At 52.1% G+C, this 21,970-nt stretch overlaps 1 protein-coding gene across 2 annotated transcripts in view; it reads right to left on the bottom strand.

Annotated features, from left to right (window-relative positions):
- Positions 1–20,347, bottom strand: part of CCDC134 (coiled-coil domain containing 134) — a 31,064-nt gene extending 10,717 nt beyond the window's left edge. Inside the window, exon 1 of one of the 2 annotated variants that reach the window (XM_030547562.1) lies at positions 20,254–20,347. In XM_030547562.1, the coding sequence (XP_030403422.1) occupies positions 20,254–20,303 (50 nt within the window). In that variant the 5' untranslated portion in view covers positions 20,304–20,347. Of the gene's footprint in view, positions 1–19,830; positions 19,994–20,253 lie in introns of those variants that run through there. The other variant, XM_030547565.1, reaches the window with a different exon arrangement.
- Between the last annotated feature and the right edge of the window lie 1,623 nt (positions 20,348–21,970).

Here is a 21,970-nt window from a genome sequence, read left to right as displayed (position 1 = left end):
AGGTAGCTAGGAGCTGTGTGCAGGCAGGGGGTAGCTAGGAGCTGTGTGCAGGCAGGGGGTAGCTCAGGGGGTAGCTAGGAGCTGTGTGCAGGCAGGGGGTAGCTAGGAGCTGTGTGCAGGCAGGGGGTAGCTCAGGGGGTAGCTAGGAGCTGTGTGCAGGCAGGGGGTAGCTCAGGGGGTAGCTAGGAGCTGTGTGCAGGCAGGGGGTAGCTCAGGGGGTAGCTAGGAGCTGTGTGCAGGCAGGGAGTAGCTAGGAGCTGTGTGCAGGCTGGGGGTAGCTCATGGGGTGGCTCGGAGCCGTGTGCAGGCAGGCGGTAGCTAGGAGCTGTGTGCAGTGAGGCATGTAGCTCAGGGTGCAGGGAGAGGAGCAGTTGGAGATGTGTGCTGGGGGGGCACACCTTGTTGCTTTGTTGCAGTCGCTGCTCATGAGGGCTCTGCTGGCCCTGGAGCCGGGATCCCTGCCTGAGCAGGTCTTACCAGCTGCCCAAGAAGTCAAAGGGGGCTGGGAGCTGAGAAGCAGCCACAACTCTGGTGACCAGCAGCAGCAGAATCCAGCTCCAGCCTCCAACCTGGCCAGGGGGCAGGGTCTAGGGAGACTGAGGGAGAGAAAGAAGTGTGTATGTGTATGGGGGGGTGCAGGGGCTGCTCTCTGGATTGCCCCACTCTGGATAAGGCACTGCAGTTTGAAGTGGGGGGACAATGCCCTCCAAGGCCCCTCCTCCTCAAATCTGCCCCTGGTCTTCCGGCTTCAGCCCTACAGGGAGTGCCACAGCTCCTGGCTTCAGCCCCAGGGGCACCAGCGCTTGTGGTTTTAGCCCCACGGCAGACACCATGGCTTGGTTTAAGCTCCTGCAGCTCCTGGCTTCAGTCTCGTGGGGGACTCGAGGGCTCATGGCTCCAGTCTTCCTCCCCGCAGCTCCCAGCTTTAGCCCCCCCGGGGACACCAAGGCTCTAGACTTCAGCCGTGGCCCCTGCAGCCCCCCTGAAAACAGCCTGTGGACCCCCAGTTAAGAACCATGGCACTAGTGTATGTGGTAAGTAAAGACAGGCACTGTAGGATCTGCATAACAGAACTCGCTCTGCCTGGAGGATCCAGTCCCTGAACAAGAACAGAGAATGTCACCAGATCAGGTAGAAGTGGTCCTGCCTGGAGTGCTAGATTTTCAGTAATCCTTCATGTGGGGGATGAGAGAGACGTCAAGGAGGGTCAGAGAGGTCCACATATAAGTCAACATGTGCCTTCTCTCCAGGCACAGATTTCTTGGCACATAGGATAGATAAGGTCTACAAAGAAAAGCAGTCCCTGGTTATTCAGGTGCTGGGATTGAGAGCACTCTCAAGAGTCTAGTCTGCTTCTCCAAGGGAAAAGAACATTATGGAGAGCAGCAGAGCCACCCAAACCACCCCCATCTGGGCCGCTCCCTCCAGGGACAAAGGCTGACAGTTGACAGGACTGAAGTTTTTATTGCAATGTAACAAACACTGCAAGTCAATTCTTTCCAAATAGGTAATTTGTCCAACTGAAACAGGGGATCTGCACTGGTAGCTGCAAATCCCAGAACATGAATCATCAGGGAAACCGCTCTCCCATAGGAGTCAGAGTCCCACCACGCCAGACTACCAGGTTCAGAGAGGCTGAGCGCAGCATGAGGGAGAGTTACAGAGCAGACAAACTGATGGCTGCAATCAAAGGCATGCTTTTTGCTATATTTCTGAGACCTCTACGGGCAAGGGCAGCTCTTGCAGGCGCTAAAGTATCAAAGTGATCACATCCAGTATAATAAAATATAAAGTGCTTTCTCCACAAACCCTGAGAATGTCATGGGCTCTCTCCAATTTAGGAGCTGAGCAAAGGAGAAATGTTCTGGTCCCAGTGAAAAGTAGATGCACTGCTTTAGGCACAATACTAAGGGTATGTCTACATCTAAAATTTTGCAGCGCTGGTTGTTACAGCTGTATTAGTACAGCTGTATAGGGCCAGCGCTGCAGAGTGGCCACACTTACAGCAACCAGCGCTGCAAGTGGTGTTAGATGTGGCCAGACGAAGCCGCCCAACAGCGCTGCAAAGGGGGGTTCGGGGAATGCAAGAGCAAACCGGGGAAGGAGACCAGCTTCGCCGCGGTTTGCTCTCGCGTTCCCCGAACCCCCCTGCAAACCGCAGGGAAGGAGACCTGCTTGCACGGAGGTTCCGGGAACGCGAGAGCAAACCGGGGAAGGAGACCAGCTTCGCTGCGGTTTGCTCTCGCGTTCCCCGAACCCCCCTGCAAACCGCAGGGAAGGAGACCTGCTTGTTCGGGGAACGCGAGAGCAAACCAGGGAAGGAGACCAGCTTCGCCGTGGTTTGCTCTCGCGTTCCCCGAACCACTCTGCAAACCGCAGGGAAGGAGACCTGCTTGTTCGGGGAACGCGAGAGCAAACCGGGGAAGGAGACCAGCTTCGCCGCGGTTTGCTCTCGCGTTCCCCGAACCCCCCTGCAAACCGCAGGGAAGGAGACCTGCTTGTTCGGGGAACACGAGAGCAAACCAGGGAAGGAGACCAGCTTCGCCGCGGTTTGCTCTCGCGTTCCCCGAACCACTCTGCAAACCGCAGGGAAGGAGACCTGCTTGTTCGGGGAACGCGAGAGCAAACCGGGGAAGGAGACCAGCTTCGTCGCGGTTTGCTCTCGCGTTCCCCGAACCACTCTGCAAACCGCAGGGAAGGAGACCTGCTTGTTCGGGGAACGCGAGAGCAAACCAGGGAAGGAGACCAGCTTCGCCGCGGTTTGCTCTCGCGTTCCCCGAACCACTCTGCAAACCGCAGGGAAGGAGACCTGCTTGTTCGGGGAACGCGAGAGCAAACCGGGGAAGGAGACCAGCTTCGCCGTGGTTTGCTCTTGCGTTCCCCGAACCACTCTGCAAACCGCAGGGAAGGAGACCTGCTTGCTCGGGGTTCGGGGAACGCGAGAGCAAACCGGGGAAGGAGACCAGCTTGATTACCAGAGGCTTCCTCAGGTATGCTGGGATACCTGCTTATTCCACGGAGGTCAAGAAAAGCACTGGTAAGTGTCTACACTTGATTACCAGCGCTGGATCACCAGCGCTGGATCCTCTACACCCGAGACAAAACGGGAGTACGGCCAGCGCTGCAAACAGGGAGTTGCAGCGCTGGTGATGCCCTGCAGATGTGTACACCTCCTAAGTTGCAGCGCTGTAACCCCCTCACCAGCGCTACAACTTTGTGATGTAGACAAGCCCTAAGCAATGCACAACAAAGAGCCTAGCCCTTGTGAAAAATTTACAGTGGATATCAAAGCTATGGGCTCAAACAGAGCATTTGCAGAGCCTCCTGCAAATGAGAGCGAGGGCCAAAGCAGAGCTGCAAATTCCACCAAGCCAGAGGCAGCTGCTCACACTCTGTGATTCTCCTTACAGGTTTTGGATCGGAGGAAAAGGAACATCCTGTGGACTGAAAGCTCATCAGCTGTCACTTGGGATCCAGACACCTGTTTGTGTGCGACTCTGTATGTGTCCTTAGCCAACAACCTGTCCAGGGGGTGGAGTCTAGGGGGACTGTGGGAGAGAAGGAAGTGTGCGTGTGTGCGGGGAGCTGCCCTCGGGACTGCCCCACTCTGGATAAGGCACTGCAGTTTGAAGGGGGGAAAATGCCCTCCAAGGCCCCTCCCCCACAAACCTGCCCCTGCGGGGAGGGCTAGCTCAGTGGTTTGAGCATTAGCCTGCTAAACCCAGGATTATGAGTTCAATCCTTGAGGGGGCCACTTAGGGATCTGAGGCAAAATCAGTACTTGGTCCTGCTAGTGCAGGCAGGGGGCTGGACTCAAGAACCCTTTGGGGTCCCTTCCAGTTCTAGGAGATAGATATATCTCTATTATTATTATTATATTAGCAACCTTGTCTGCTCCCATGTGATGCTACAACCATAAGGAGCAGACTGACCATGGCTGAGATGTCAGAGGGATCTGGGTGGAGAGGTCTGTAGCAGCTAGTCAGTCCATTGGGAGCTCCCAGCCCAGACTGTACAGTGAACAACCAGGCTGCCAGCAGCTCTCTGGAAAGGGGATGGGAAAAATTCCTGCCTGTAACTGCCTCGTTCTGCTGCCCAAGGTGGCTCTTCTGGGCCCTCCTCCTTCTGCTGCTAAGAAGTCTTGGGCAGAATCTGTGGTGACTGTTTCCTCACAAGGGTCTCCAAAACCACAGACTCCTTTTAAGTGAGGCACAGTATGAAGAGACACTGGCCGTCTGAAGGGAGGACAGGGAAATAGAGAGTGTGCAGCAGCCCCCTCTGGGGCAGTGGAGAGTCATCAGTGCTGAACCAACGGACAGGCAGGCACTGCCGGGGAGAGATGTAAGCAGATGCAGACATAGGCAACAGAGGAGTTGATGGGGTCTGGGAGCAATTCATCAGCTATCTGAGGGGAGAAACAAGGGGGAAAAGAGAAGCAGGAAGCCAGAGGCCAAATTGCCCAGCCTCATCACACTGGTCTGGTGAAATAGGAGGCTAGTGGGGACACATTGCACAGTGACAGCTCACACTGCTGTGATCCCACCTGCTCAGGTTCACAATTCTCCTGTGAACATGAGACTACAAAGAGCCCAGATCCACCTGGTTCAGATAAGTGTGAATCAGCCAGAACTAGGGAGCTGCACTGACAACGGGGGAGGTTACTTGCTCAAGTAGGTTGAAGTCCTGCTCATCCTGTAGCAGATACCCTCATTTCGCCTGTCCAGAGAAACAAAATGACACGAGAGACTCAGAGGAGTCAGAGCATTTGGGCAGATCTCCAGCGCAAAAGTTAACCATGTCTGAACATGGCTGTTGGCCATAACATTCGCTGACCTGGGGCTGAACTTGTCTACAGGCATTCAGCCCCAGGTCAGCTAACAAGCCTGCCAACAACTGTGCTGAGACATGGTTACATTTCATAGTGAGGACTGGCCCTCAGAGAAGCTGAGGAAAGCTGGAGCTGCTCACTGCTCGTAACAAGAGGGTGAGCAGTGCTGCCATTTGCCAGCAGGCCTTCTTGCTCCTGAACACTCCCAATGGACTTCTGACCTTTAACACTACCACGTAAAGAGCTGTCGTTTAAAGAACACCAGTCCCACATGCTAGATGGCTTAAGTCTTTGCATTTGCGTTTCCAGCCTAATAAAGCCCGTTAAATCTGTCTGAGTGACATGTGCACACACGTATCTGTTCTATGCTGGGGAATTTACCCCCCAAAATTCTAACAGGTTCTAAAATTGGTTCACTAAATCAGTGTTAAAAGTGGCTAATTTCACAAAGCTGAAAACTTTATTATGAACCAAATCAGCCGAGAGGAAGAATTTAATCAGAAAAATTTGAATGATAATTGGGAATTATTTAAGAATACTTTACTAGATGCCCAAAAAGCTACAAGTAAGGAGGAAGGCCATATTAGTTAAAAAAAAAATCGACCTGGTTTAGAGGGGAAGTGAAAGCAGCTTTAAAAAATTAAAAAATAATAGATAACAAATGGAAGAAAAAGGAAATTGCATAATAATTAATATAAATCATAAGCTATGAATTGTAGAAAATTGATAAGGGAAGCAATGGGATACAAGCAGAACTTAAAGTAGAGTTGAGGACAATAAGGAGTTTTTAAAATATATTAGGAACAAAAAGAATCCTAATAATGCTTTTGGTCCATTACTAGATGGAATTGGTAGAATTATCAACAACACTGCAGAAAAGGCAGAAATCTTCAATAAATATTTCTGTTCTGAATTTGGGAAAAAAGCAGATGATATAGTCTCATCATGGTGATGATAACACTATTTCCTTTCCACTAGTATCTCAAGAGGATGTTAAACAGCAGTTACTAAAGTTAAACATTTTTATATCAGCAGGTTTTATCCAACAGTTTTAAAAGAGCTGGTTGCGGACCTCTCTGGACTGTTAATGTTGATTTTTCCAGTCAGCCTTGGAATACTGGGGAAGTTCCAGATGACTGGAAGAAAGCTAAAGTGCCAATATTTTAAAAGGGTAAACAGGATGACCGAAGTAATTATAGGTCTGTCTTTCTGACATCAATCCAGGAAAGATAATGGAGCAGCTGGTTCAGGACTCAAAGAATTCAAGGAGGGCAATACTATTAATGAAAATCAAGACAGGTTTATGGAAAATGGATCCTGTCACACTAACTTGATATCTTTTTTGATGAGATTACAAATTTGGTTGATAAAGATTAAAATAGCGTTGATATAATGTACTTACACTTTTATAAGGTTTTTAACTTGATACTGGCATTTTGAAGAAAAACTAGAATAATATAAAATTAACACTGCAAACATTCAATGGATTAAAAGCTGGATAATTAAGGAGTCTCAAAATATAACTGTAAATGGGGAATCATCATTGAGAAGATTTCAGAGTAGCAGCCATGTTAGTCTGTATCCGCAAAAAGAACAGGAGTACTTGTGGCACCTTAAAGACTAACACATTTATTTCAGCATAAGTTTTCGTGGGCTACAGCTGCTGTAGTCCACAAAAGCTTATGCTGAAATAAATGTTTTAGTCTCTAAGGTGCCACAAGTACTCCTGTTCTTTCATGGAGAAGATGTGTTTCTTGTAGAGTTTTGTGGCGATCAGTTCTTGGCTCTATGCTAATTACTGTGAGAATACAAAAAATCATCACTGACAAAGTTTGCAGATAACACAAAAATTGAGGGCGTGGTAAATAATTAAGAGGACAGCTCACTGATACAGAGCAATCTGGATTGCTTGGTAAACTGGCCACAAGCAAACAATAAGCATTTTCATATGGCTAAATGTGCACATCTAGAAACAAAGAATGTAAGCTATAGCGAGATGATAAGTATCAGAGGGTAGCCGTGTTAGTCTGGATCTGTAAAAGCAGCAAAGAATCCTGTGGCACCTTATAGACTAACAGAGGTTTTGGAGCATGAGCTTTCGTGGGTGAATACCCACTTCTTCAGATGCATGTAATGGAAATATCCAGGGGCAGGTATATATATGTGTGCTAGCAAGCAAGCTAGAGATAACGAGGTCAGTTCAATCAGGGAGGATGAGGCCCTGTTCTAGCAGTTGAGGTGTGAAAACCAAGAGAGGAGAAACTGGTTCTGTAATTGGCAAGCCATTCACAGTCTTTGTTCAATCCTGAGCTGATGGTGTCAAATTTGCAGATGAACTGAAGCTCAGCAGTTTCTCTTTGAAGTCTGGTCCTGAAGTTTTTTTGCTGCAGGATGGCCACCTTAAGGTCTGCTATAGTGTGGCCAGGGAGGTTGAAGTGCTCTCCTACAGGTTTTTGTATATTGCCATTCCTAATGTCTGATTTGTGTCCATTTATCCTTTTCCGTAGAGACTGTCCAGTTTGGCCGATGTACATAGCAGAGGGGCATTGCTGGCATATGATGGCGTATATTACATTGGTGGATGTGCAGGTGAATGAACCAGTGATGGTGTGGCTGATCTGGTTAGGTCCTGTGATGGTGTCGCTGGTGTAGATATGTGGGCAGAGTTGGCATCGAGGTTTGTTGCATGGATTGGTTCCTGAGCTAGAGTTATTATGGTGTGGTGTGCAGTTACTGGTGAGAATATGTTTCAGGTTGGCAGGTTGTCTGTGGGCAAGGATTGGCCTGCCACCCAAGGCCTGTGAAAGTGTGGGATCATTGTCCAGGATGGGTTGTAGATCCTTGATGATGCGTTGGAGGGGTTTTAGCTGGGGGCTGTATGTGATGGCCAGTGGAGTCCTGTTGTTTTCTCTCTTGGGTTTGTCTTGCAGTAGGAGGCTTCTGGGTACACGTCTGGCTCTGTTGATCTGTTTCCTTATTTCCTCATGTGGGTATTGTAGTTTTGAGAATGCTTGGTGGAGATTTTGTAGGTGTTGGTCTCTGTCTGAGGGGTTAGAGCAGATGCGGTTGTACCTCAGTGCTTGGCTGTAGACAATGGATCGTGTGATGTGCCCGGGATGGAAGCTGGAGGCATGAAGGTAGGCATAGCGGTCGGTGGGTTTTCGATATAGGGTGGTGTTAATGTGGCCATCACTTATTTGCACCGTGGTGTCAAGAAAGTGGACCTCCCGTGTAGATTGGTCCAGGCTGAGGTTGATGGTGGGGTGGAAGCTGTTGAAATCAGCTTCCACCCCACCATCAACCTCAGCCTGGACCAATCTACACGGGAGGTCCACTTTCTTGACACCACGGTGCAAATAAGTGATGGCCACATTAACACCACCCTATATCGAAAACCCACCGACCGCTATGCCTACCTTCATGCCTCCAGCTTCCATCCCGGGCACATCACACGATCCATTGTCTACAGCCAAGCACTGAGGTACAACCGCATCTGCTCTAACCCCTCAGACAGAGACCAACACCTACAAAATCTCCACCAAGCATTCTCAAAACTACAATACCCACATGAGGAAATAAGGAAACAGATCAACAGAGCCAGACGTGTACCCAGAAGCCTCCTACTGCAAGACAAACCCAAGAGAGAAAACAACAGGACTCCACTGGCCATCACATACAGCCCCCAGCTAAAACCCCTCCAACGCATCATCAAGGATCTACAACCCATCCTGGACAATGATCCCACACTTTCACAGGCCTTGGGTGGCAGGCCAATCCTTGCCCACAGACAACCTGCCAACCTGAAACATATTCTCACCAGTAACTGCACACCACACCATAATAACTCTAGCTCAGGAACCAATCCATGCAACAAACCTCGATGCCAACTCTGCCCACATATCTACACCAGCGACACCATCACAGGACCTAACCAGATCAGCCACACCATCACTGGTTCATTCACCTGCACATCCACCAATGTAATATACGCCATCATATGCCAGCAATGCCCCTCTGCTATGTACATCGGCCAAACTGGACAGTCTCTACGGAAAAGGATAAATGGACACAAATCAGACATTAGGAATGGCAATATACAAAAACCTGTAGGAGAGCACTTCAACCTCCCTGGCCACACTATAGCAGACCTTAAGGTGGCCATCCTGCAGCAAAAAAACTTCAGGACCAGACTTCAAAGAGAAACTGCTGAGCTTCAGTTCATCTGCAAATTTGACACCATCAGCTCAGGATTGAACAAAGACTGTGAATGGCTTGCCAATTACAGAACCAGTTTCTCCTCTCTTGGTTTTCACACCTCAACTGCTAGAACAGGGCCTCATCCTCCCTGATTGAACTGACCTCGTTATCTCTAGCTTGCTTGCTAGCACACATATATATACCTGCCCCTGGATATTTCCATTACATGCATCTGAAGAAGTGGGTATTCACCCACGAAAGCTCATGCTCCAAAACCTCTGTTAGTCTATAAGGTGCCACAGGATTCTTTGCTGCTTTTAGCGAGATGATAGGGGACTCTATCCTGGGAAGCAGTGACTCTGAAAAAGATTTGGGGATCATAGTGGATAATCAACTGAGCATCACCTCCCAGTATGATGCTGAGGCCAAAAGAGTTAATGCAATCCCAGGATGCATAAACAGGGGAATCTCGATTTGAAATAGAGAGGTTATTTTACCTCCGTATTTGACACTGGTGCGACCACTGCTGGAATACTGTGTCTAGGTTTGGTGTTCACAATTCAATTTTATGTTGATAGATTGGAGAGGGCTCTGAGAAGAGCCACAAGAATTATTAAAGGATTAGAAAACATGTCTTATCTAGTGATAGAGTCACTCATAGATAGACTCAATCTATTTAGCTTAAGAAAGAGAAGATTAAGTACCTACATGGGGGGAAAATATTTAATAACAGGCTCTTCTGTCTAACAGAGAATAGTATAACACAATCCAATGGCTGGAAGTTGAAGTGAGACAAATTCAGGCTGGAAATAAGGTGTAAATTTTTAACCGTGAGTGTAATTAACCATTGGAACAATTTACCAAGATGTGACTGGGTGGACTAGGCCCAGAGGCCCCCAGCTGGAGGCTTCAGGGTCTTGCCACACTCTTCCCAGGTAAGGAGCAGTGGAGAGGTCCTTGAAGCAGGCTAGAGTGGCTGCAGGGGAAGCAGCAAATCAGGGCCCAGGAGGGCCCTATAAAAAGGAGCTACAGAACAGCCAGAAACAGAGTAATTCCTTGCTACAGATGGAGGAGTGTGGATGGCTGAGGGAACTACCGCACAATGGACAGCCCAGTGCTAATAGGGACTGGCAAAGCAAGTGCTCCTGGCTGGCTACTGGTCCTGAGTTTAGAAGAGCCCTAGGCTAAGGGTAAGGCACTGGTGAAGGCTGCCCTCCTGCTACAGGCCACTGGGGAAGGGCCTACAATTGGATATTAGTAAACCCCTAGAAGGGGACTGAACTCTCCGGAGGCCCAGCTGAAGACTAGGGCCAAAACAGACTAAGAAGGCAAAAACATTGTCCCCATGGAGGAAGCCCTGGGGCTATGGCCTAATGGCAGAGCTGGGATTGGTTTAAAGACCGTGGACACAGCCAAACAGAGGGGGTGCTCATGAAAGGTATGTGCTGACCCCATTACACAAGGGTTGTGATGGATTCTTCACCACTGGTCATCTTAAATCAAGATCTTATGCTTTTCTAAAAGATCTGCTCTAGGAATTGTTTTGGAGAATTGTTATGGCCTGTCTCATAAATGAGGTCAGACTGGATGATCACAATGGTTCCTTCTGGCCTTGAAATCTATGGAGCTGTATTGTAGACCAGGATCCAGGTGATCTGGACCATTTGTACTGAGCTACCATCTCCAGCAGGCTCTGAAAATGGTTTAGGCCACCTGGAGCTTGCAGTTCTTCTTCGAGTGATTGCTCACATCCATTCCAGGTAGGTGTGCGCGCCGCGCGTGCACGTTCGTCGGAAACTTTTTTACCCTAGCAACTCCAGTGGGCCGGCAGGTCGCCCCCTAGAGTGGCGCCGCCATGGCGCTCTATATATACCCCTGCCGGCCCGCCCGCTCCTCAGTTCCTTCTTACCGCCGTGTCGGTCGTTGGAACTGTGGAGCGCGGCTTAGCTGTCCTCCACGTCCCTAGCTCTCCTAGTTCTCTATCGTTTATCTATCGTTCATCTCTAGTTCCATTATAGTTGTTAATTAGTTTGTTAAGTAGATAGTTTAGTTAAATAGTTGTTAAGTAGTTCTTCGCCGGGGGCTTAGCCCTTCCCGGCACCCGGCGCCAGGCTCAGGCCTGTTTCGCCGGGCTTCAAGCAGTGTGCGGCCTGCAAGAAGCCCATGCCTACCAGCGATCCCCACGAAGCGTGCCTGAAGTGCCTCGGGGAATCGCACAGATCCGACAAGTGCCGCATCTGTAAGGCTTTTAAGCCGAGGACAAAGAAGGAGAGGGATCAGAGGCTCCGAACTCTCCTAATGGAGGCGGCACTTGACCCGTCGGCTTCGCAGGCCGTGGTATCGGCACCGGCACCGGATCGCTCCGGCACCGAGAAGACTCCTCGGCACCGACCCTCTCCGGCACTGGAATCAGAGCCAAGGCCGTCGAAGTCTGATACTTCGGCCAGGCAGACCCGGCTTGAGCGCCCGGCCTCGACATCGGCCGCGGCGCCGCCGGCACCGTCAGCACCGTTGACTCCGGGCCCGGCGGGTCCGTTGAGTCCGGTGCCGCCGAGCTCCCCCATGAGATCTGGGGTTGAGGTAGTGGTCCCATCCACACCGGAGACCTTTGCCTCGGCTCGGGACCTTATTGCCCTGACTGAGCCCACTCGGCTGCCACCCCCGGTACCTCCGGTGCGGGTTGTGTCCAGAGGCAAGCCCATGATGTCGGCGCCGCCCAGAGACAGTCGTTCGCCATCCAGGTCCCGACGTCTTGGGCGCTCCAGATCCCGACGCCGCTCGCAGTCCCGGCACCGCTCCCCTCAGCGGTACCGGTCGCACTCGCGGCAACGGTCGGCATCGACGCGGTCGCGGTCAGGCTCCAGTCGGCGACACCGGCACCGCGACTCCAGGAGCAGGTCCCGACGCTACTCGCCGCACCGGTCGACCTCCCGGCACCGAGCTGGTGGCAGGTCCCGGTCTCGGTCGACCTCCCGGCGCCGAGCTGGTGGTAGGTCCCGGTCGACCTCCCGGCACCGAGCTGGTGGCAGGTCCCGGTACCGAAGCGGCACCCGGTACCGATCAGGATCCCGGCACCGTGACAGATCCCGGTCCCGATCCCGGTCCCGGCACCGATATGACTCCCGGCACTGGTCCCCGGCACCGAGACGATCCTCCGTGCCGGCCCGCGCAGACCCTTACCATCCGGGGTCGGCCCCACCGTGGCCCTCGAGACAGCCGTCCGTATCCTCCCAGACGGACAGCGGGTATGCGCTGGGCACCGACCGGCAGGCGGCGCTGTTCGGGGATCCGCCGCTGCAAGACCAAGGCCCACAACAGTGGGGATTCTGGACACCCTGGGCATACCATCAGGCCCAGGGCCCCCAGCAGCTCCCTGCTAGACCGGCGACTGCGGAACGTAGGGCCCCTGAAGCCTCCTTGTCTCGCCCCCCTCCCTCCCCGGAAGGGGAGGAAGGGTCCAAACAGCAGGACTCCGCTGTGGCTCCGGAGGCAGAGGCGAGGGCTGAGGAAGACCCTCAGTTGGACACTCTCGTGCCTGGGGTCTCATCATCCTCCTCCCCGGATGAGGCGGTGGCGGGTACCTCCTCCAACAGTCCCCCCCCGCTGGATCTCAGGGCGCACCAGGACCTCCTCAGGCGATTGGCTCAAAATCTGAGTCTGCAGGCAGAGGAGGTCTCGGAGATAGAGGATCCAATTGTCACCATCCTCTCTTCTGATGCTCCCACCAGGGTCGCCCTGCCCTTCATACGGACCATCCAGGCCAACGCCAATACTATCTGGCAGTCCCCGGCCTCCATCCCTCCGACAGCGAAAGGAGTCGAGAGAAAGTACATGGCCCCTTCTAGGGGATACGAATATCTACATGTTCACCCGACTCCCGGTTCACTGGTGGTGCAATCGGTGAACGATAGGGAGCGTCACGGCCAGGAGGCTCCGGCCCCCAAGTCCAGAGAGGCCAGGCGGATGGACCTCCTTGGCCGTAAGGTGTATTCGGCTGGGGCGCTGCAGCTCAGGGTCTCTAACCAGCAGGCCCTGCTGAGCAGATACGCCTTTAACTCCTGGGTGGCAGTGGACAAATTTAAGGAGCTGCTGCCACAGGATGCTCGCCAAGAGTTTACGGCCATCTTGGACGAAGGCAAGAAGGTCGCACGCACGGCCTTACAAGCCTCCTTGGACGCTGCGGACTCGGCTGCCCGTACCCTCGCGTCAGGAGTTACGATGCGTCGCATCTCCTGGCTGCAGGTTTCCGGCCTTCCGCCGGAGCTCCAGCACACTATACAGGACCTTCCTTTCGAAGGCCAGGGCCTGTTTTCCGATAAGACAGACCCCAGACTCAAGAGTCTAAAAGACAACCGGGTCATCATGCAGTCCCTCGGGATGCACACCCCCGTGACGCAGCGTAGACCCTTTAGGTCGCAACAACAGCAACAACGTAGGCCGTTTTCCCAGTTCCGCCAGCGGCAGGACCTTTACAGGCGCCACGGCAGGAACGGCAGGCGCAGGCAGTCTGGGAACCAAGGGGGGCAGAACCAAGGCTCCTCAAAACCCCCGCCTGGTCCTAAGCCTTCATTTTGAAGGTGCGCCCGAGGGCGCGATAACAGTTTCCCCTATGGATCCTTCCCCCCCATTTTCCAACCGCCTTTCGTTTTTCCTCCCGGTGTGGTCCCAAATAACATCGGACCGCTGGGTCTTAAGCATGGTGCAGACGGGATACCGCCTGCAGTTTGTTTCGTTTCCTCCTTCCCGCCCTCCTTCCTCGTCCCTCTTCAGGGACCCCTCTCACGAGCAATTCCTTCGGCAGGAGGTGCAGACGCTCCTCAGCAAAGGAGCTATAGAGGCGGTTCCGGAAAACGAGAAAGGCAAGGGGTTTTATTCCCGCTACTTTCTCATCCCCCAGGCCAAGGGGGGCCTCAGGCCTATCCTCGACCTGCGAGAACTCAACAAATACCTCGTGAAGTTGAAGTTCCGCATGGTATCCCTGGGGACCATTATTCCATCCCTGGATCCGGGAGACTGGTACGCCGCCCTCGACATGCAGGACGCGTATTTCCACATTGCCATTTGGCCGCGCCACAGACGCTTTCTCCGCTTCGTTGTGGGGGCTCTTCATTATCAATTTGCAGTCCTCCCATTCGGCCTGTCCACGGCCCCGAGGGTGTTTACAAAATGCATGGCAGTTGTCGTGGCGCATCTTCGGCGCAACCGTGTCCACGTGTTCCCTTATCTGGACGACTGGTTGATTCGGGGCACGTCGGAACAGCAGGTCAACAGCCATGTCCGCATGATCACCGCCATATTTGCAAGTCTGGGCCTCTTGATAAACACAGACAAGTCCACTCTGAGGCCCACGCAGAAGGTGGAATTTATCGGGGCCGTCCTGGACGCCACTGTGGGCAGGCCTCGCTGCCTCTGCAACGGTTCCAGACCATGGCGGCGATCGTTCAATATTTGCGGTCAGCCCCATTGACGTCAGTGAGGACATGTCTAGCCCTGTTAGGCCACATGGCGGCGTGCACTTTTGTGACCGACTATGCTCGGCTCCACATGAGGCCTCTCCAGCTGTGGCTTATCAGTCATTACAGGCCGGCAAGGCAACCTTTAGACATGTTAGTCACAATCCCCCAGAAGGTCTTAGATTCTCTCGGCTGGTGGTTAGACCAGTCCGTATTATGTGCGGGTCTTCCCTTTCACCCCTCTCAGCCCTCGGTATCCCTGACAACGGATGCCTCAGATCTAGGCTGGGGGGCCCACCTAGGGACCCTGCGGACACAGGGCCTGTGGTCCCAGGAGGAGGTGGGGCTCCACATCAACATGCGGGAGTTGAGAGCGGTCCGCCTTGCTTGTCAAGCGTTTTGTCATCAGCTTCAGGGTCGTTGTGTCGCCGTGTTCACGGACAACACGACGACCATGTACTATATCAACAAGCAGGGAGGCACCAGGTCCTCCTCCCTGTGCCACGAGGCGATACGACTCTGGGACTTTTGCGTAGCCCACTCCATTCACCTCAGGGCTTCCTTCCTCCCTGGAGTACGGAACACTCTGGCAGATCGATTGAGCAGATCCTTCCTGTCACACGAGTGGTCCCTTCGCCCGGACGTCGCTCTCTCCATTTTCCGGAGGTGGGGTTATCCCCGGGTGGACCTCTTCGCGTCCAAAGGGAACAGGAAGTGCCAAGCGTTCTGCTCCTTTCAGGGCAGGGAGCCGGGGTCGATAGCGGATGCCTTCCTCATCCAGTGGTCAACCCACCTGTACTATGCATTTCCCCCGTTCCCTCTGGTCCACAAGGTCCTCCTGAAGGTGCGCAGGGACAGGGCTCTCGTGATCATGGTGGCCCCGGCGTGGCCCAGGCAGCACTGGTACACCATGCTGCTGGACTTGGCCATAGCCGACCCAGTTCCCCTGCCCCTTCATCCGGACCTGATTACCCAGGACCACGGGACCCTCTGTCACCCAGACCTGCAGTCGCTGCACCTAGCGGCGTGGCTCCTGCGTGGCTGACTGGTTCCGAGCTGCGCTGCTCTACGCCTGTGAGAGAGGTGCTCTTGAGCAGCAGGAAACCGTCCACAAGAGCCACGTATTCGGCGAAATGGAAGCGCTTCTCCTGTTGGTGCGTAGAGAGAAATCTCCACCCTATGGAAGTTTCGGTAACCGAAATCTTAGACTACGTCTGGTCCCTCAAAGGGCAAGGTCTGGCCTTATCGTCGTTGCGAGTCCACCTAGCAGCTATCTCCACCTTTCACCCGGGTGCGGACGGTCGCTCCGTTTTTTCTCACCCGATGGTGTCGAGATTCCTTAAAGGGCTGGAACGTTTATTCCCTAACGCCCGTCCCCCTGCTCCAACCTGGGATCTTAACCTGGTGTTGTCCCGGCTCATGGGGCCCCCCTTTGAGCCGTTAGCTACTTGCTCCCTGCTCTACCTCTCTTGGAAAACTGCCTTTCTAGTGGCTATCACCTCAGCTAGACGGGTGTCGGAGCTCCGAGCTCTTGTGGTAGACCCCCCATATACGGTCTTCCACAAGGACAAGGTGCAGCTGAGACCACACCCTGCTTTTCTGCCCAAGGTGGTCTCAGCCTTTCACGTCAACCAAGAGATTTTCCTTCCGGTTTTTTTCCCAAAACCTCACTCCTCAGGCAGGGAGCAGCAGCTCCACTCGCTGGATGTCCGTAGGGCTCTCGCGTTCTACATAGAGAGGACTAAGCCTTCCGAAAATCCCCCCAACTTTTTGTGGCGGTAGCAGATCGTATGAAAGGGCTTCCTATCTCCTCCCAGAGGGTATCCTCTTGGGTTACGTCCTGTATCAGGACCTGTTATGACTTGGCCCATGTCCCTACGGGCCGTGTGACTGCGCATTCCACCAGGGCGCAGGCGTCGTCGCTAGCTTTCCTCGCCCGTGTGCCCATCCAGGAAATCTGTCGGGCAGCGACCTGGTCATCGGTCCACACCTTTGCTTCCCACTACGCCCTGGTCCAGCAGTCGAGGGAGGATGCGGCCTTCGGAACTGCAGTGCTCCGTGCCGCGACTTCTCACTCCGACCCCACCGCCTAGGTATGGCTTGGGAGTCACCTACCTGGAATGGATGTGAGCAATCACTCGAAGAAGAAAAGACGGTTACTCACCTTTGTAACTGTTGTTCTTCGAGATGTGTTGCTCACATCCATTCCACACCCGCCCTCCTTCCCCACTGTCGGAGTAGCCGGCAAGAAGGAACTGAGGAGCGGGCGGGCTGGCAGGGGTATATATAGAGCGCCATGGCGGCGCCACTCTAGGGGGCGACCTGCCGGCCCACTGGAGTTGCTAGGGTAAAAAAGTTTCCGACGAACGTGCACGCGCGGCGCGCACACCTACCTGGAATGGATGTGAGCAACACATCTCGAAGAACAACAGTTACAAAGGTGAGTAACCGTCTTTTCCAAGGACTTTAAAATCACATTAGCTAACACGTGTTTCAAGTTGGTTAGAATTCTGTGGACATGTTTCCTACCCATACCAGGCCACTGGTTTACAGGGCTTGGGGCAGAAATTTTCAGGTCATGCTCTTCTGTGTTTTCTCTAGGAAAAAAATCCACTTGGAAGTTGGAATCCTTGCCTCAGTCTTCATCATCTTAGGGATCATATGAGAGGGAGAAATTTGAAACACACATTCCCCACCTCTCACTGAAACAATCTTTGCTGAAGCAGAGTTGTTGCCACAACCTCAGGCAGAGAGAAGGTTGGGAAGCAAAGGCCTATGATGTTCCAGAGGGGAAGCAGTTGCCACTAATATTCTCTGCCAGCTCTGTCCAGCTGGTTGGTTCAGCAGAAAATCCATTTGTCTGAATTGGTCGCTTGACTCTCCCAATTTAGATTGTGTTTAAAAAGCCAGTATGAATAGCCTGGCTGTGAGAATGGTTACAATTTTCAATTCAATTAGAGGGGGGCAGTAAGCTTTAAATATTCTCCTGCAGTAACTCAAAATCCACAGCATCTGGCTAGTACATGAGAATAAAATCTGCAATCTACCTCTATCTGAGCTCCTAACAAGCAGTTAGGGATTTATTCTCACAACCATCCCAGGAGTTAGAGATGTATCATATCCCCACTTGAATTTAAAATATACACACACATAAGGAAGTGGGCAGAGAAATTAAATCACTCGCCCCAGGTCTACAGAAAGTCTGTGGCAAAGAAGTGAATGGAATCATCAAGTCTCTTGCTAGCCCTCTGCTTTAACCACAAACCTCTTCAGTGAAATGGATAGATTTAGGTGCCGTGTCCGAGCTGAACAAAATGTAAAAAAACAAACAGCATCAGTGGGGGAAACTATACAAGATATTCTCACTTCTTTACATCTGAACAGCACAAGATATTATTAGTAACACATGTATGGAATAATTAAATACAATGACCTCAATGGTCTCTTAAAATGCAGATTAGATTGATTGAATATTCTGGGGCAGATCATCACATGGTGTTAATTGGCATCACTCCAATTGAAGTTGATGGAGCCACCATGATTTATGCCAGCTACGGAGCTGGCCCCAGCATATTTAATTTTAGCGGCTTGGGTTCACTTGAGGGAAATCAGCAGCACCTTAAAAGGCTCATGTGTGGTATGGTTGAATCATGGAGCTTTCCTTTAAACCCTGCGGGAGCAGTCCTTATCACACAGGGTGGTAATGGTGTGGAAAGTGGATTAGCTCTCATTTCCCCATCAGCTTTCTGAAAAACCCAGCCATCTGATTGTCATCCACACATCAATTACAGAACAGCAAGCATCACACAAGTAGGATATAATTCTGTCACAATGTAGGCTGTGAAAAATCTTGAAAGCTATCTGTCCTTTGTAAAAACTGCTTTTTAATGACCAGAAGGGGAGCATGGGGGGGTGGGAAATGAGACCATGATGTGACCGAGGAGAGAGTCCCTTTATGGAATGCACATACTCCCTGTAATTGTTGTCCAGCACATAGATGACAAGAGGATAGGTGCCATGTGTGGGTGAGCATAAAGGAGAGATTCAAGTACAGAAAATGTCAGTGTTTGACAACAAGAGAGCCTTTTATAAAAGTAACATGCTTCCAACACTGGGAAAAGAAAACTACCTCTACTAAGCATGTCAGAGGGATTATCTATTGGGATACATCGAAAAGTAACTGCAGGAAAGATCAAAGTGATTTACAGACATTAATTAAAGCATCACAAACAACCCATGTGAATTCCACCTTTCTATGGGGGCATTCAGCTGAGATCATCTGTTAGAGTCTAACAGGCGTATCCTATACCAGAGGCCATAGGTGGCATGAACAGGGGGGAAGGAGGTCTGGTGGCCTTCAGTCCCTGTCTTGCACTACTTTGCTCCAGAGAGATGCTAAGAAGCAGACCTTCAGAGGGAGATGTATGAGGTCAGAAACAAGCTTCCTCCTTTGTGGTATAATAATGCAAAGTCAGAGGCATTATGGGGAGTTTAAGCCTTCCTCTGAAACATCTAGATTTGGCTGCTATCAGAGACACAGAATAATAGATCAGCAAGGTCATTGGGCTGATCTAATATCACAATCTTTTCCATAGTTATAAACAGGACACCATTTTTTGCACACAACACATCAGACTAACATCTAATCAGAAAGTTACCCTCTTAGGCAGGAACAAAACCGTACCAGGTACTGGCCAGACTCCTCAATTCAGTATTGCCAGTAGTGTGAGCAAGGAACTGAAAGACAACAGGGATCTATGCAGTGCTTAATTTGCATCATGGCTGAGCACTGGCGCCTCTAAGCCTTGGCAGTTCATAGGCCCAGCGCCTCTAGCCTTGACAGTTCATAGGCCCAGCACCTCTGGGCTTGCCCCGTCAGTTATGAAAGTAAAAAAATTTCTTGAGCCCTGGCACCTAATTGTTTGAGCCCAAAACCTCTTTCATTATAAAATTATGCATGAGATCTATGCCTAGCTCTGCTTATGACTCATGGCCTACATGACCACTCAACTTGGCTGTGCTGCAGTTTACCCATCTGTAAAATGGGCATAACAACACAGCTGCCTCACAGGGTGTTCTGAGGCTGGTCTATGAAGCACTCTGAGATACTTCAAGGAAAGATGCTCTAAGGGACATGGAGAAGCCCATCCAGCCCAGCGATTTGCTTGCATTTTATTAGCTTGATCTCAAAATAGCTCCCTGCACACCACACTTCCTCTGCATTGCCTAGCCTAGGAGAGTGAGTATGGCTTGTGGCCAGCGTGAAGTTAGGCTACCATCATTCTCCAGCAATCCACCCCCTCCTCTCCGTTAACCCCTCTGCGCCTAGCCATGAAGATCACGGGAACTTACGGTGGTGCGCCCGGAAAGTCAGGCACAGGCTCCTGCTCCTTCCACCGCAGGCGGCGCGGCGGCTCGTTAAGCAGGAGCTGCCAGTAAGAGACGCGCTGCGGGGCTGGCGCAGGGCCCCAGGGCAGCTCAGCGCCGGGCGGGCTACAGCAGAAAGCCACGTTTCAGACTCCCCCTGCCCACGAGAGAGCAACGAGCCTCCGCGGCGCCGCGGGCTGGTGCCACTGCCCCCTGCCGGCCTGGCCGCTGCGCGAGCCGGTCTCTCCCCACCGGCCGGGGCTGAGCAGCCCGCGGTGGCAGCAGCTGGCCCCGCGCCCGGCACGTGCGGGCAGCGCTCAGCCCGCGCTCCCCCGGGGCCGGGCTGCGCCGCGATCGCACCTGCCGCGCGCGGGCCAAGCAGCGCCTGCCCCCGGCCCGCGTCCTCACCTGCCGCCGCCGGGGAGGCTCCAGCCTGCGGGGCCGCCGCTCACTGGCATCGGGCTGTCATGCCGCCCCCGCTGCCGCGCTTCTGCCCGGGAGCGGGCTGTGCGAAGCACGATCCAGCATGCACCGCTCGGCGATGTCACTTCCTGAGCCCGGCCGGTGCAGGGCGCTCGGGCTACGAGCTGCGGCGGAGCAGCCAGGGGCAGCGTCTCTGGACAGGAGGTTACCGGCGCTGCAGTGTGCTGTCTGGGCCCGGTTTCCCTGCACAGCTGCAGTCACACCGTTCTGAGAATAACTTGATTCCAATCGCCTTCTGGACTTCAACCTGTTGACAACACAGGCCACTGAATCTGGTCAACAATTTGGGCTCTCTCTCTCTCACACACACACACACACACACACAGAGAGGCTCTGTCCCGATTTTAAAAGGACCATCCATTTTTTAGGGGCTTTGCCCTATATAGGATCAGTGTTTAATTTGTAATGAAAGAGGTGCGGGGGCTCAATGTTTTTACTTTAATAACTGATTGGACAAACCCAGAGGTGCTAGGGTTCTGAACTGCAAAGCCAAGAGGTGCCATGGCTGCCTCAGCACAAATTAAGCACTATATAGGCAGGGCCGGCTCTAGGAGTTTTGCCGCCCCAAGCAGCCAAACCAAAACAAAACAAAACAAAAAAAGCCGCCATTGTGATCTGCGGCAATTCAGCGGGAGGTCCTTCGCTCCGAGCGGGAGTGAATGACCTTCAGCCAAATTGACGCCGAATACCTAAAAGTGCTGCGCCACTCCCGAGTTGCCGCCCCAAGCACCTGTTTGATAAGCTGGTGCCTGGAGCCGGCCCTGTGTATAGGACCCTATTACCCTCCCCTCTTGATTTTTCACACTTCTTCTCAAGTCACCCTAGCACACACGTACATGGCAATCTCAATAACACAGATGGGCTGTAGGATGCCAGCTCAGCAAGGGCTGCATTTCAGGGGCAGAGGAATATCTGCTATATTCAATCTGTAAAAAATTCTGCATCCTTCAGGTGGAAAGACCCTAGAAATGTAAGGTGATGACTAAGAGGATTTTTTAAAAACAAAATGTCTTTGAACCATACAGAACATGGAGTGGAAATAGATCAAAAATAAATGACGAAAATGAAAAGATAACCTTCAAAATAAAATGTGTAGATTTAAAGTGTTAAATATGCAGAGGCAAAAGGCTAGCTCAGGCCAGTGCTTGCATATGAGCATTGCTTTGCTCATTCCAGTGTTCCCACTGAGGTCAGTATCTGCAAGTGTGAACGCCTACAGCCGCACCACCAAGTGCTGTGATCCATCAGCTAAGCAGGGCCAGTACTTAGGCCTGATCTACACTAGCCTGTTATTTCGGAATTAGCCAAGTTATTTTGAAAAAAAAATGATTCCATCCACATGACCAAATTTTTTTTTTCAATTTAAAAGGTTCTTTAATTCGATTTCTGTACTCCACCTCGGCAAGTGGAGTAGCACTTAAATCGAGATTGCAATCCCAGGTTAAAGGTATTGTGGACACAATTCAACGTTATTGGCCTCCAGGAGCTATCCCAGAATGCTCCCTTGTGATTGCTCTGGTCAACACCCTCAACTCCAATGCACTAACCAGGTGTAGAGGAAAAGCCTTGGGAACTTTTGAATTTCATTTCCTTTGGTCACCAGCAGCACAGCTGACCATCAGCACAATCCACCATCACAGGC

The sequence above is a fragment of the Gopherus evgoodei genome, chromosome 1 (assembly GCF_007399415.2).
Source record: "Gopherus evgoodei ecotype Sinaloan lineage chromosome 1, rGopEvg1_v1.p, whole genome shotgun sequence".
Taxonomy (NCBI): Eukaryota; Metazoa; Chordata; order Testudines; family Testudinidae; genus Gopherus; species Gopherus evgoodei.
The sequence above is the reverse complement of the archived record's forward strand: the minus strand, read 5'-3'. Positions and strand labels throughout refer to the sequence as shown.